We start from the raw sequence: 16,230 nt of genomic DNA, 5'->3' as shown, positions 1-16,230 counted from the left end.
GCCCAACGCTAACCCTCCTACTGACGTGCCCAACGCTAACCCTCCTACTGACGTGCCCAACGCTAACCCTCCTACTGACGTGCCCAACGCTAACCCTCCTACTGACGTGCCCAACGCTAACCCTCCTACTGACGTGCCCAACGCTAACCCTCCTACTGACGTGCCCAACGCTAACCCCTATCTTTGTCCAGGGAAAACCACAGGTGCTACAGATTGAAGCTCCAAGTCGAGTTAGGCATCCTTGACGGTCGCAATGCAAGACAGGAGATTTAGTCCTGTGTTTGGAGTACACTCCTACCAAAGGACTACGTCACCTGGGATGCTTTCTGGTGGACGGTGGGAAGGGGTTCCAAATATCACTGTAAACTGCTACCATACAATAATGCAGTATTTCCGAAGCAGCTGCTGTCTGGAATGTTTTGCAATAAGTCACTCCCATTACTATGTTCTCTGACCTCCAACAAGCAAACTATTATTATTCCGCAGTGCTGTATAGAGTATATTGTCTTGTCACTAAACTGTCCCTCAGAGGGACTAGCACTCTAATCTCTATCTTAGTTATGTCTATGTATGCATCGTGCAGTGTACAGTATGTATCGTAGTCTAGGGCCAGTTTTGAGGGGAGCCAATTAACGTATCTGTATGTTTTTGTGATATGGGAAGAAACCAGAGTGCCCGGAATAAACCCATGCAGACACAGGGAGAAAATACAAACTCCATGTAGATAGTGCCCCAGCTGGGATTCAGACCGGGGACCCAGCGCTACAAGGCAGGATAGCTAACCACTATACCACTGTGCTGACCACACACAAGCAACATGACCAGCAGTTTGGAGTCTACAGAATGGTAATTTGGCAATTCTGAACCCTTGAATCCACAGGATTCAATGCCACCAGGGATCAATGCCGCATACTGGGGATGATGGATGAGTGGTGGGTGTAGGGCACTGGAGAAATGCTGGGGTCAGACTCTCAAGTTAGGGATCAGAGCGCCTCAGTAGATGCTGCATCTCCTACCCTCGGCTTATACTTGGGTTAGTCATTTTTTCCCTGTTTGGGGGTCAGCGTATACTCGGGGTGGCTTATACTCGAGTGCATGCAGTAAATGTTCTGTGTCTTGTCTGGTCTTGTCTTCATTTGATGGATTGGTTGAGTTTGCGAAACAAGTTTATGAACAGTTCAGTTGTTGTTGTTTTTTTTTAGGGGGGGGGGGGGGGTGGCGCGAGGGTAAGGTTTTAGGCTACATTTACACTGAAAGCATAACGTACCACACACTCCACACATTAAAATGGGCACGCTAATTTCATAGCATAAACAGTATAACTGTATGGGCGGCGGATTCACATGTGGCGACAGAACGTGCATGGTGCAAATGCACTGAGATTAGTAAACGTGCTACAATCAACATTTTTACCATTTCACACCAGTTATCTCTGTGATTCGGCACAGTTTTTGGGCGATTGATCATTTCATGGTGCACTTTTCAAAAAAATCAAGCAAATAAAACGAGTAACCTGCAAGAAAATAGCATACCACCATATTTGGTATGCATTTCCTTTTTTTTTTTGCCTCCTCCACTTAAAGGACATCCGAGGTGAAAATAAACTGATGATAAAAACAATTGCATCTATCCTCCTTCTCCTAAAAATGACTTTTTAGCTGTCCCACAGTTTATTTTATGTGTTTACTAATTCATTGTATCTGCTCAATGACACCTTCATTGAAGTATGCCAGAGCTCAAATCTATGAATTATTTACCCTTTTTATCTCTTTTCTGCTCTCAGAAGCCATTTACTGGCTGTAATTACTTATCAGTGAGGGTTATGCTATAGTCTGAGTTACTGCCAAATCCGACCCGGACAGAAACTGTCACTTACATACCTGATGTTTAACTCTTTTCAGGCAGAGAAAGGAAAAAAAGGAGCACAGCCTAAATGTCGTTGCAGGAAACATGAAGTATGCACTCCATTTGCGTCTCAAGGTAATCAGTCTAGTGAAGAAAGGGGGCACAGTGATTTCAGTTTAAGGACGAGCCTATGCTGGTCCGATCTGTGCTGTGTGAGCTCTCCAGCCCACAGCACAGATCACTTTGAAGCCAGGGCGACCAGACTTCCCCCCCCCCCCCCTTTTTTCCCCACTAGGGGGATGTCCTACCCGGGGGGGGGGTCTGATCGCCGCCGGCCATCTGCATTTTGCGGGGGGGCTCCTCAAAGCCCCCCTCCGCAGCCATTTCCGCCCTCACGCTCCTTACCTCCCTCTCCCTCTTCCTACGTAATGCGCAGGACGGAATTCCGTCCTGCGCATTGAAGGATAGGCTTCCGCCTATCAGATGCCGGCGATCCCCGGCCAATCAGAGGCCGGGGATCGCCGATCTGCCTTACGGCGCTGCTGCGCAGCAGCGCCGTATGATGTAAACAGCCGGGATTTCTTCCCCGCATGTTTACATTTTGCCGGCGAGCCGCGATCGGCGGCTCTCCGGCTGTTCACGGAGACACCCTCCGTGAACTGACATGGAAAGGCCACTCCATGGTAAACTACTTAAGACCTGCCGACGCCTATGGGCGTTAGCTGGTCGTTAAGTGGTTTTAAAGTGGTCACACACTATACAATAAAAAGGCTAGATTTTTCCCTGTTTCTGATTAAAAAAACGATCAGTTGTTCCGCAGAGGTGCTCTGCTTGCTATAACTGAATTGCTGTTTTTTATCCCATGCTTATTGCCTGAAGAAGTGGGCTGTGCCCGCGAAACGCGTTGCATCTTTGGGGTATTTTCAATAAATGTGTATATCTATATATTTACAGTCCTTGGTGTCTGCTTTAACGGAGGCGAGTCCACCACTTCCTCCCAGCAATTTTAATTTTTTTTTATGTACTTTTATCCTTCTGGCGCCTCTGTTCACCTACCAATATAGTTGTTCCGGAGAGTTGAATTGTTTTTTTTCTTTTGCTCGACCTTGAAATGTTTTGTTTGCTGCTGTTTTTATTTTTTTGCAATATATTTTTCAATGTATGGATTGTGTGTGTTGGATATTTCTGATCAATTTTTCAGAAAATGTAATTGTGTGTTTCTTAATTTAAAGACCCAAGCAATATTTTTCAGCGTTTTTGAATTATTTTGGGGAAAATTTTAACACAGGTGTGTGATACATTGGTCAGATTTTTGAAATTCTGATAATTCTGAAATTGAGAAAAAATAAATAAAAAAATTGTAGTGTGGACACCTTTAGAATGCCCTTGCGATCGGGGCATCATTCGCTAGATGTAACAGATTGAATTACATGCATTTGAAAAGGAGCCTTGTAAGAAATACTTTTTTTTTTTTTTATTTGATTATTTACGTAGATGGGATTTTTAAGCAAAGTTTAGTCCGTTTTTTTTTTTTCTAAAATTACAATTTAATTATTTTCCAAACCATAGATTACAAAATGATCTAAGGAAAACTATTGTTTTTTTGACATTTCTTTTTTTTTTTTTTTATCCGATATTTTCACCAAAGAGTAGACACAAAAAAGACATCTTTTCAGCATTATTACGCTTCCCTTCTGAATAAGGGAAAAAAAAATTGTTTTATATATTAAAGTAAAACTGCACTGTCTTACTTTGCCTACTCACAGACTTCTAGTATTGAAGACCTCACAAGTATATTGAGGGTTTTTTTTTTTTGTTTTTTTTTTTTAAGTTGGAACCTCTCACAAGCCTCCCAGTGGGGGCAGTAAGGGCTGAATAGCATTGTGCTTTATTATCCCCAAATTTCAATTGGTCGCAGGCCACTTTTTCTTTCAGACCTCCGTACAGCGAACGCCGCATGTTAACAATTTCCAAAAATTAAGACCATGTAAAAACACATTAGGTAAATGATTACAGTTAATATATGGATAAATAGTGCGGCTTGTTCAGTTTTCAAGGAATGCAAACATATGGTCCTCCAACACAACCTTGAATTAGTTTGGCATGTATTTCTTGAGGGAAGCTTGGACGAGTACGAGGCCCCTGGCTGGCCCAACTGTACAAGAATTATGCAATGAAACCGGGGAAGCTTTCATCGGGCCTTTTGTTAACAAGTTAGAAGGAGCGATTGGCTCGCCATCTCTGTTATTTCTGTAGCAGGCTATGAATTAGCTAGACATTCAGAATGGAAGCAGTGCAGCCATTCACCATTTGAAGCACGGATTTAAATCATACCTGTAGCGCGCTAACAAACCTGAATGAAAATTTAAAGCCCAGTTCCAAATCATTTTATTTTGGATACTATGGAAATGGCTCAGGCCCACGTTCCTTTTTATTTTTTTCTCCCCTTTTCTTGGCAGGGCCCCCCATTGCCATGCGTGGCTTTGGTATGAACCCCGGTGGTCCTGGCGACTGGAAATCGGTTACAGGAATAAATTTAATTAGGCGTCGAAAGGCTAAAAAATAAAATATAATTGAACGCAATGTCCATTTTGCACCATAGGATTTCTGATGTTTTTTATGTAGTCTGTGTGCATATTTTTTTTCTGTTTTACAAAATGTTTACTCTGTTTAATTGCAGATGGCCTTTTATTGCTATTTGAAGTGTACCTGAGATAAGAGTATAAAGGTTTTTTAATACAGACTTCCTCCAGCCCCCTCAAAGCCGCTCGCTCCCTCGCCGCCCTCCTTCGCCTCCTGGATTTTCTGGTTGAAGCCCCGTTGGCCTCACCAGTCGGGGCCAGTCAGCACAGTCCGTCCACGCACACTCCCCCGTAGCGTTCCCACAGCTGGGAGCGAGCAAATCCTGCTGAGGGGAAATTTGATTGGTCCATTTTCACGCTGCATGAATTGGCATTCATAATTTGCATTATCCTCCATCCGCTAGGAATTATTTGCATAGTGTTGATCATCCCTAGTCACACAACTTGTGAACATATTTTTTAAAAAATTGTGTAAACCTTTAAAGGGAACCTTAACTGGCGAGGAAAAATAAATTCACTTACCTGGGGGCTTTCCCAAGCCTCCTGCAGCCGTCCGGTGCCCGCGCCGGTCCTTCGGTGCCCTCCGGTCTCCCTCCGCCGCTAAGTTTCGTTTTCGGACGACTGCCAGTCGTCCTCGGGCCACTTCCGCATTCCTAGTCGTAAACTGCAGTAAAGCGCGTCCGCATGACACGTTTGGCGTCATGCACATGACACGTTTGGCGTCATGCGGACGCGCTTTACTGCAGTTTACGACGAGGAATGCGGAAGTGGCCCGAGGACGACTGGCAGTCGTCCGAAAACGAAACTTAGCGGCGGAGGGAGACCGGAGGGCACCGAAGGACCGGCGCGGGCACCGGACGGCTGCAGGAGGCTTGGGAAAGCCCCCAGGTAAGTGATTTTTTTTTTGCCCCGCCGGTTAAGGTTCCCTTTAAGGGAGTGTCCTTACTGTATTGGCCAGGCAGACAAGATGGGCTTTTTTTTTTCTGGTCCTTTTTTTTTTTTTTTCCAGGGTTTCTGTCCCTATTCAATAAATACACTCCAACCTCCTCTTCCAAACTCCCACATTCTTGCCCTTCATTCACAACTTTCCTAGGATGGCCTCACATATTTTGCAAGTGCGGGTATGGGTGGAGAGTAGCTGTACCTTTTTGTTCTCCGTTGGGGGGGGGGGATCCTATGTCACTTGCAATAGGGTATGTAGGTGGGAGCAGGGTATTGTATGGTGCATGCTAAGTAGGGAGGAGGTAGGGCTGTCCTTGTTGTTGTTTCTCCAGTGTTAGGAGAATAGGGCACTGTTGCACTGGAGAAGGTAGGGAGTACCTCACTTTTGGCAGGCTTGGTGGCCTTTGTCCTCCTTTGTGCCCCCCCACCAATTAGCTACCAACATATGGGTTTGTATTGCTGTCCATGTCCCCACGATGGAGGCTTTTGATCACTTTCCTGTCCCTGGGATCTCCCTCTTCCCAAGTGGAGACCTAGATCTCATTAGGGGTGCAGACGGCGCCCGGGCACATCACAGCAAGCCGATGCTAAATGCTTCTCTGCAAATGGGCAGGGTAGCATTTGGTATTGGTTACCACCATTCAACAAACTCATTACGTTTTGACCCCTACCAGGGGACACAGAAGGGCCATGATTAGCCAATCTAGCGTCCAGGATGAAACGAAATGACTGGAAACGATGGGATTGAGCGATGCTTTTGCGTGAACAACGGGGCACTATCGTTCCGACGGCTGTCCATTTATTTGTATGGACAGGACTTAAATGACGAGTGCATTGATCGTCGTTTAATGGTGGTTCAGTGCCCGTCTGAACCGGCCCTATAAATACCCTCTACTCCAAAAAAAAAAAAAATCTAAACCCTTTTGTATTCTGTGTAGACCTGACTTTTTATTTGCAATTCATGTTGTTGATCTTTGATAAATGAGAACAACATAGTAATGTATCTTATACACTGGTATTTTGGCTGCATTTTATGACCTGACAGTGATCCGAGCCTGGACACAGCCATCCTAGTCTGCACTCCGAGCCTCCACCAGTAAACGTCGGCAGATTATCTTTTATGTCCCCTTGGCCAGCCCAGACATTTTATTCCCGTTGCGTACAGACGGAGGGATTGTGAAAGGCACATTTGACACTCCGGTGGTGCTGGGGCGTAGTGTGGATAAAAGGATTGATTATGTGACATTGTAAACTACGGGATACATTTACTGCCCCTCGGAGCCTTGCTGCTTCCTATTGGAAGTACGGCCGGTCTCAGGATCACATTCCCGCATTAACTCTTTTACAGATGGAATCGGTTGCTTTCTCTGTCCTCCGTGGCTTTCCTTTTCCTGCACAGTGGACATGTGATCTTGTTTTTCTTCTTGTTTTGATCTTGTTTTTGTCCTTTTGTTGTGTTATACCTTCAGTATTAGATTACTGGTAAACTCCATCCTGTGAATGCCCAACTTACAAAGGACCCATCGTTATGAACGACGTGAAAATCGCAAAGTAAAAAAAAATAAATTCAAATAGACCTTTTGTCAGTTTCACAAAAATTCTAAGAAAAGTTTTTTTTTTTTTACTCAGTAAAATGACATTTTGCTGTGGTACACTATACTGTATAGAGAGTTCCAAGTTCTACATACACATTTTACACATTTTAAAGTGGACCTGAACTCCAGAATGCCGCCTCTGCTCTAAAAGGTACACAAAAGCATAATAACCTTTTAACAAAAAACATTTCTTTGTTTCAGCCGATACAAACCCAAAAATAAATCTGCACTGTTTCTACTTCCTGGTTCATGGAAGCAAGTTAACTATTGTTTTGGGGCCACCAAGGGTCCCATTCTTCAGAACAGTGCTACAAGTTTTGTCTGCACTGTTCTGAAGAAGAGGACCCTTGGTGGCCCCGAAACAATTGTTAACTTGAGTGTTGACAATTGACTTGAGAATAAATTCTGCTTATTGAGAAGCTGGAATGCTAACCAATCTCTTCTACCATTGGACTGTCTTTTGGATATTGGTTAGCATCCATGGTTCTGCACCTGAATAATAAGGAAAGGTGTGCCTCTCCCTTCCTCTTACCTTTGTGGTTCATGAAAGCAGACTAATTGTTATTAGCCTGTGCTTTAGAATGAGCTTATCTGCCATCTCTGCCGTGGCAGTGATGTGACACAGGGGAGAGATCAGATTACAACTCGTGATGGCACAGATGGAGACACTGATGGAACGGGGACAGTGGTGGCACAGAGGGGAACAGAGGCGGTATAGGGGACAAAGATGACAAGACTCCACACTTTGTACAGTGCTGCGAAAGATGTCGCTGTTACATAAATACTAAATAATAATAGCTGCTGTAAAACATGTTCAACAACAAATAACACTGGCGGAAAGATGTCCGTTTAAGACCAGACTCACACTGGCAGTTGAGGACATCTAGAATGGATGCCGCATTGTCATTGTGCCAGTTGTATCCCAAAAATGAGGGCTTTGGTAGTGCGGTTTTCATTATATCTGGCAATCACTCATATGGAAATTACCGTCAGAATTACCATGGAAACCCACAAGAAGACCAGAAAATGCTAGATGAAGTGTCTACACAGTGCAACACCAATTTAATATCGACAGGGCCGGCCCTAGACTTTTTGCCGCCTGAGGCAAATTTTGAAAAAATTTACCCCCCCCCCTCCCCCGTGGGGGGCTGTTGAGCTGGAGGGGTAGCGGGCAGGATGGGGGTATTGGGCCTAGCGGTGGGGAGGGGGGTTGGACCGTCACTTCCTGCAACGCCGGCCACGTACAATACAGTGGGTGGCGTTGCAGGAAGTGACGTCAGTGGAGCGCACGCTGGAACGAGGAAGAGGTGAGTGATCCCCCGCCCGTGCCTCTTACTGTCGGCTGCTTGCTCGCTATTTTAAGGTGGAGAGGAGCGCAGATCGGGGGACCCAGGCGAGGGACCCCCCTTCCCACCGCTAGGCCCAATACCCCCATCCTGCCCGCTGCCCCTCCAGCTCGGCGGCCAGCCCCCCCGCACCCACGGACGGGTGGATGCCGCCCCTAGAAGTTTGCCGCCTGAGGCAAAAGTTTCACCCCGCCTCATGAGCGGGCCGGCCCTGAATATCGAGGCCAAACTTCGGTGTCATCTCCGTCGCTCATCCAGCAATGGAAAAGGCTTGGAAGTTTTGTGTTTCAGTGCCGGTGTGACTTTAGCCCAAAGGCTAGATGAGAATTAGTGAATATTAGAAAATGACTGTAATGGGGTCAGCTGGGAACGAACGATGATAAATATGGAAAAAAAATCACTTTTATAATATGGCATAAAAAGTCTAGAAGTTCAGAGCAGAAGCATTCAACGCTCCTTGTTCAAAAGCACATAACAGCAGTAACACAACATGAATTCATCATTACAGTATAGGTTGAACACCTTTGTTCTTCCAGAGGTCTGCAGTATAAACACACATCACTACATGGTTTGCAATCAGTTAGGAGTATACATTAATATCCAAGAGTTGCTAATCATACAATCCTACTCATTCTTAAAGTGAACCTCCAGACTAAAAATCTACTCCGCAGCACTGAAAAGGCTTGGTGTTTCTTTAACAGTTTCACAGCATCAGAACTTTTTTCTTACCAAAGCCTCATTTTTAGCTGTACAGAAGCTAAGCTCCGCCCCATCAAAGAAAACTGCCCAGGCATTTTTCTCTAATGCTGTGCAAAGCATGATGGGATTTTTGATGATTTTGTTATCAATGCCTAGCAACTGGGAGGGGTGATTAGGAGACAGGACTGTTGGAACTATGTCATGCTCCCTGTCACCTCCTTTCAACCAAAAAGATGGCTGCCCTCATGAAATACCAAACATTTGCCTGTTCTTTTAAAACAGGGTGGGTAAGACAGTGTTCTCCCCAGAATTTTTCATGAAAAAGTAGCTGGGTGAAGCGAGATGAGAGAATGCAGGTCCGGTGCTTCTGTGTGCAACTCTGCATACAGAATAGGAGGAGGTGAGCCGATGACAGCCGGGTGCTCAACAAAACTAGCTGGGTGGAGCACCCGGCTAAAAGAGCCTGGGGAGAACACTGTAAGAGATTATATTACCTATCTATTTTAATTAACATAACTAATGTAACTTAATGACAGTGTGTTTGTTTAGGCTGAGGTTCCTCTTAAATGTCGCCTGAAGCAATATTCACTTCTTCAGAGGAGCAACACAACACTGACAATACGAGCTAATTCCCACCCATTGAATTCCTGAACATAGAGAATATGAATGGCGTTATCACTGAATTACACGTACGTGAATACACCTATTACATAGTTATTTGGGTTGAAAAAAGACATACGTCCGTTGAGTTCAACCAGAAAATAAAGTACAGCACTATCCTGCACTCTCACATATCCCTGTTGAACCAGAGGAAAGTGAAAAACCCCTTACAAGGCATCATGGTGTATTAGCCCCAAAAGGAAAACAAATTCCTTCCTGACTCCAGGTGGCAATCGGATAAAATTCCTGGATTAACACCACTGGGCATTACCTAGTAATTGTAGCCATGGATGTCTTTCAATGCAAGGAAAGCATCTAAGCCCCCTTAAATGCAGGTATAGAATTTGCCATAACTACTTCCTGTGGTAATACATTCCACATTTTAATTACTCTTATATAAAGAACCCTTTCCTAAATAAATGGCTAAAACGTTTTTCCTCCATGCGCAGATCATGTCCTCTAGTCCTTTGAGAAGGCCTAGGGACAAAAAGCTCATCCGCCAAGCTATTATATTTCCCTCTGATGTATTTATACATGTTAATTAGATCTCCTCTAAGGCGTCTTTTCTCTAGACTAAATAAACCCAGTTTATCTAACCTTTCTTGGTAAGTGAGACCTTCCATCCCTCGTATCAATTTTGTTGCTCGTCTCTGCACCTGCTCTAAGACTGCAATATCTTGCCTGTAATGCGTTGCCCAGAACGTCAGGTAGTAGCTTCATTTGAAACTTATTTAAATCTTATATGAAGGTGGGAAAACATGAAGGCCAAATTAGCCCCACTGGCTTACAAGACCTTACGGTATGTACTGTAGCTATCAATGTAGTCGATATACAACTCATTAAAAATACAAGCTGCTATGATGAATACTAAAGAATGACCTACACTTTTCAATCAGAAGCAAAGGTACCTATCTAGCAAACCATAATAAATGATCATTTTAGAAGGTAGGACGAAAAACACACTCTTGCTCTTCCAAGTTTGCCGTATGCTGGTCTCCTTTCCTTATCTGACTTTTTTCTTGCCATAGGCTCAGAATAGTAGACAGTTTATTTCAATAGGATCCTAATGTCTATTTGGCGCTTCTTTGACTCCCCCCACCTTTTTTTTTTATTTGACGGAAATAAAATAATTTTTTTAAAACAAAGTTAACAACCTTTATCAACAATTGCAGTCAGAAAGAAAAGCATGCTAAAATTGTGTACAGGTATACAGTACATGCATCAATAAAAACATGCACTAAACAGAACAAATACTAAAATGCGCTCAAAGTGGTAAGGCAGAGAGGCCATAATGCAAATCACATCAACCTATAAAACGTAAACCATTTTTACCAATTTTTTTTAATCAACCCCCCTTACAATTGACCCTTACCCCCACCCTTTTCCTCTTTGTGTCACCCATGATATACAGCATAATCTGATCAGTATTGCAGTCCACTAGAACCCATTACTCCAAAACCCAAGACAAAAGTTTACCTTCTTAAAACAGAAGGTGTTTGCAATTATTCAAGAAGGCTGTGTAACATTTTAGTAAGAGGGCTTTTCAGTCCTTTGTAGCCCCTAACACAATCTGAGGGCTGGTGCACACCGAGCAGGTTTTTTGGCGTTTTTGCAGCCGCTTGCGGCTGCGGATACGCTTGGTCAATGTATCTCAATGGGGTGGTTCACACCAGAGCGGGAGGCGTTTTGCTGAAACGCATACTCCCGGGGTGAGGCATTTTTTGGATTGCGGAGGCGTTTCTGCCTCCAATGTAAAGTATAGGAAAAACGCAAACCGCTCTGAAAAACGGCAGTTCAGAGCGGTTTTGCAGGTGTTTTTGTTACAGAAGCTGTTCAGTAACAGCTTTACTGTAACAATATATGAAATCTACTACACCAAAAACGCTTCCCAAAACCGCAAAATGCTAGCTGAAACGCTACAGAAAAATAAGAAAAAGCGTTTCAAAATCTGCTAGCATTTTGCGGATCTGCTAGCGGGTTTTGGTGTGCACCAGGCCTGAGTTTTGTTTCACAATGAGCTTGCTGGGTAGTTTAACTCCACAACTCAAAAAGGAGAAAGAAGCACATAATGCAATTGCCTCTGTCTAAATAGCGGCCTGCAGCAGTAAACGGCCAAAGCTAAATATTCTTGAAAGAAATACCCCTAATAAGTAACACTAGATGGCGTGCCCAAGAAAATGTTCAACTGCCATGTAATTCAAAAAGTTGTTTTAATTTTTTTATTTTGTACAATTTTACTTATGCATTCAACTGATAAATTGCTTTTGTATCGCTTGAAAAATCCAGAATTTAGGCATTGTACTTAGTCCAGATAATTGTTCAGGAGGGTATGCTCTGAGTAAATAATATTTGCAGAGCTCAGCCAAGGTGTAGACCCCCTCTTCTTCTTTTTTATTTTTTTATAATACGTTGAAGGGCTTCTTGCTGAGGATGTGTGGCATTCCTGTAAAGGTTAAATCAATAAAAAAGAGTTGGCCTCATTCCTAAGCATGGCTGGAACAGGTAGGCCGTTGTTTAAATTACGCGTGGATTTCTCCATCAGATCATTACAGTGCAGTAAAAAAGAATTTGTTAGGCTTACCCCCCTCTCTAGCGTACGCAAGAACTGTACACGTATCTATTTATTCTGAAAGATGTTATCAGTTTTGCCGGGGGGCTGAGGAAGGGGGGGTGATTCCATTGATGCATCCTTCAGAATTTGTGCAAAATAAGACCGGATTGCAAAAAGCATTGGGTGTTCAGATCAGCCTTACTTGTTGAAGCTCAATAATCTAATTTTCCCTTCTGTCTCTATTGAAAAGAGACGTTATAGAGATCGGAAGAGGCAGCAGATAACTAAGGTATGTAAATCTGTGGCATGCTTTAAAATTGCAAAAAATAAAAAAAATAAAAAAAAAATAAAAAATGCAATTTTTTATATTGTGATTCTGTCTGACCTGTTGATGATTGAATGCAGAGCATGTTGGGTAGGCTGGAGGCTCTCAATGCCTTCTAACAAAAAGAACGTTCTGAGAATAGGAATTGTAGTCTGCAATTTTTCAAGTGCATTAATCCAATATGTGCATTGAAGCTAAGGTTTCATAGTTCTATTACGCCTCATGCTAGAAGATTTACACCCTTGAGTGTTTTTTTTTTTTTAATGAAAGCGTATTTATGGGAATTTTTTACTCAATAAGTTTTCCCTTACACAGTAGAGGCATGTATTCGGGGGGGAAAATGAAATTATTTCCAAGTGACACCTCACATTGAGCATGTTGATTTAATATTTTCAATATCTTGCGTTTCTGTTTCAGCTGACTGAATTACTACTCCTCGTGTTGTTTCTGGCAATGTCAAGAACTGGATGATAGGGTTTTTTTGAAAGTAACCTAAAGTAAACTTTTTTTTTAACGTTAACGCGAGTTGTCAAGAAGGTGCTGTTCTCGTTAAGATTTTGACCTTAACCCCCTACGGTGCCGACAAAATGCGTATTATGCGCTGTTGTAGCAACTTAACTAAATGGTTTCTGGTCAAGGACCACTTAGTGAATTTTTTGACGTAGTAAACAAAAACTTTCTAAACAAATGTTGTATAGCCTATGAAAGCTGCATGCCTATATATTTGTTATTTTCTATTACAAAATTAAGCATTGTTGCATTGCAGATAAAGTTAATGCCGATCCAAGAGTGAAAGTAAATAGTAATTGAATGTTTTTATTTTCAGCTGCCACGGTAACCAAAGATTTATGGCTTTTTGTTTTGCAGAAAGTCATCTGCAAGTGAGCTGATTATTCAGAGACCACACATTTATTGTTTGACATATTTATCTATACTTTTGTACAGTTCTGACATGTTTTCTGCAGCACTTTACAGAGGAATAAGTAACCGTTCACGTCACTCAGTGTCCCAATCGCTACCTGGCATCATGGCATCTAATAATCTGCCACACTTTAGGGTCTTTTTTATAGGCTGAAGCCAATTAATCTGCCAGTGTGTTTTTGGATTGTTGGTTTTACTCAGATAGGGTCATGGCTAAAGGGGCCCATACACTGGTCAATTTCAGCAATCGATCCTATAGAAGCAATTGATCGAATATCGATTCTATCAAATCTATCGATTTTGCTGCCAATTTCGATTTGATCTATCTGACAGGATGGAAAATCTAGGTTGATCTGCTGCTGGCAGATGATCGATGGGCCATAGCGTTGCATCGGATGTAATGGCCCAATAATGCATTTAGATCGATTTCCAATAGAGTTCCAATAGATTTCATTCTGGAAATCTGTTCCTAGTGTGTAGCACACATCAGATTCCTGTCAGATTCGACTTGACAGGCATCTGCCAGAAATCTATCTGATGGTCGAATCTGCTTCAAATCTATAAGTGTATGGCCACCTTAAGATATGAGCATTTTGCTTAATTTGAATAGGAAGGCGTGATTTCCACAATGATTATTTAGGATAAAACCTTGTTTGATAGAAATAAATTGCTCCCGTTGGCTTACACAATAAGGTTGTATGACACTTAATAACCGAAGGAAGGAGGCTGCACATAGCAAATGTAAATTAAAAAAAAATTGCAAACAGTTTTTTTTTTTTTTTTTTTTTTAATATCCTTTTATATCCTTTAAGGAAATAAATAACTGTTAATACTTTTAAATAAATTCATTCTATTTTACAATGATTGTAGTAAGGCAAATTAAAACATTTCTGTCCTGGTTTGAGCCCTCTTGTGATAGACCTCTCTCCTGTATCCACGATTTCCTTAGTTTATATAATATGTGCTTTATTGCCTTTGGTGATTTTTACAGAACAGTCAATGAAAGTGGAGAGAGTTATGAATAAAATAATTTTACATAATACATTTTATGAACTGTCTTATGCTTGTAGCTACTACATACTTTCTGATAGGCACCAATCAATTACAGTAGTTAGAGGTTTTAAGGTGGCCACACACACAATACAGTTTTTTTAATTTTCTTTTCAAGATTTGCAATTAATTTTTCTGATTGATGGTAACATTTTAAAAATCTGGCCAATGTACCAGACCCTTCAATTTTTCCCCAGTTATGAAAAAAAGAAAAATATTAAGACTATAAGAAAATTGCTTGGGTCTATCCATTAACAAGTTGACCATCTACCCTTCACAATTACATTTTCATAAAAATCGATCAGAAAAACCCAACACTCCTGATCAACTTATATAGAAAAAATGGGAAACCAGTTGGGATTTCCTTGCTCAAATGAGGGGAAAAAAAGCTTTCAAATTTTCAGGACAACCAATTTTTTTTTTACCAAATTTGCAGTAAAAGCAGATAATTTTATTGTATCGTGTGAGGCCGCCTTAATTAGCTAAATATTAGTGAGATAGCACAATTTGCATAGCTTGAGCTTATAACTTTAATAATCTGTCAGGCTGCAAAAATAAATAAATAAATAAAATTGGCCTGCTGAATTATGCGCCCTTTGACGTAATGATCTAAAATTATTCGCATTTTCTCCCAAATTTTCAAAAAGTACATTAGAAAGTTGATCTAAGGGCTGGGACCCACTACAGAGTGCAAAGTGCTATCACCATAGCTGTCAATTTGTGGTAGAGCTTTGTAAGCGAATTTGGAAGCAATTTCCCTGCTTCTATACAATACATTGGAATGGAAATGCTCCCATAATGCTGCATGCTCTGTGATTGCGATTTCCCTTATCGCAGTCATTCCAGTGGGATATGTTCCATCCAATTACATTGCCAAAGCGCTTTGGGAAATCGTTAGAGATTGACAGTGATCCCAAAACTCTGCCAAAAAGGATGTAGTGCGTCCCAGCCCCTAAAGGATACATCCAAGCTCCCCAAATAATTAGATCTAGTTACCCGAGGCTTCCTCTAGCCCCTGGCATACGATATGGCCCTCGTCGCAGCTCCGGAGTCCCGAGATCCCCTCCGCAGATGCCGACCTCGCCAAATCGGCATCTACTGTGCCTGGGTGAGCGCAGTTCGCGATCCTGCCCACGTGGTCTGGAGTGTTGTGCGCACCCATACAACTACTGCGCCTGCGCAGAACACTCCAGAGCGTGTGAGCGTGCTCTGGACGAGGTCGGCATCTGCAACAGAGGGAATCCCGGGACACCGGAGCTGTGGTGAGGGATATATCTGCTGCCAGGGGCTGGAGGAAGCCCTTGGTAAGTAAAGCTAGAAAGGGACACAAAGAGCCCAATATAGCGTAGTATGACCAGGTTATTTAGAAAGACAAAATTTGTGCTGTTATACTCACAAGTGTGGGTTATCTGAAAGGCAAGGCGCTTGGGGGGAGCATTAGGACCTGACCCCACTCAGGCTAAGAAGTCGTTCTCTGTAGATAGGAGACAAGAGGTAACACCCCCCACCGAGGGTGGACTCGACAATGTAGCAAGGATGGAACAGAGGCGCCATTAACAGGATAAAAGCATTAAAAAGAGGAGGTAGTGGTGGACTTACCTCCTTAGTAAGTAGAGACTGAATTGGTTGATTCAATAGTCAGCAATTAAATTTATTTATACACTCCACAATGCGCCTCTGTGGTGCTTGGCAGCTGCACTGACCAGTACTAGTT

At 42.6% G+C, this 16,230-nt stretch overlaps 1 protein-coding gene across 10 annotated transcripts in view; it reads left to right on the top strand.

The window, feature by feature from the left end:
* Nucleotides 1-16,230, top strand: part of SUPT3H (SPT3 homolog, SAGA and STAGA complex component) — a 749,779-nt gene that overhangs the window by 32,393 nt on the left and 701,156 nt on the right. The window contains exon 2 of one of the 10 annotated variants that reach the window (XM_068280160.1): nt 1,902-1,980. The exons of the other annotated variants lie outside the window; for them this stretch is intronic. Within the exon in view, the coding sequence (XP_068136261.1) occupies nt 1,958-1,980 (23 nt within the window). The 5' untranslated portion in view covers nt 1,902-1,957. The remainder of the gene's footprint in view (nt 1-1,901; nt 1,981-16,230) is intronic. 10 annotated transcript variants of the gene reach the window in all.

The sequence above is a fragment of the Hyperolius riggenbachi genome, chromosome 4, assembly GCF_040937935.1.
Source record: "Hyperolius riggenbachi isolate aHypRig1 chromosome 4, aHypRig1.pri, whole genome shotgun sequence".
In the NCBI taxonomy this organism is placed as follows: Eukaryota; Metazoa; Chordata; class Amphibia; order Anura; family Hyperoliidae; genus Hyperolius; species Hyperolius riggenbachi.
This window is presented reverse-complemented; position numbering and strand designations above follow the sequence as displayed.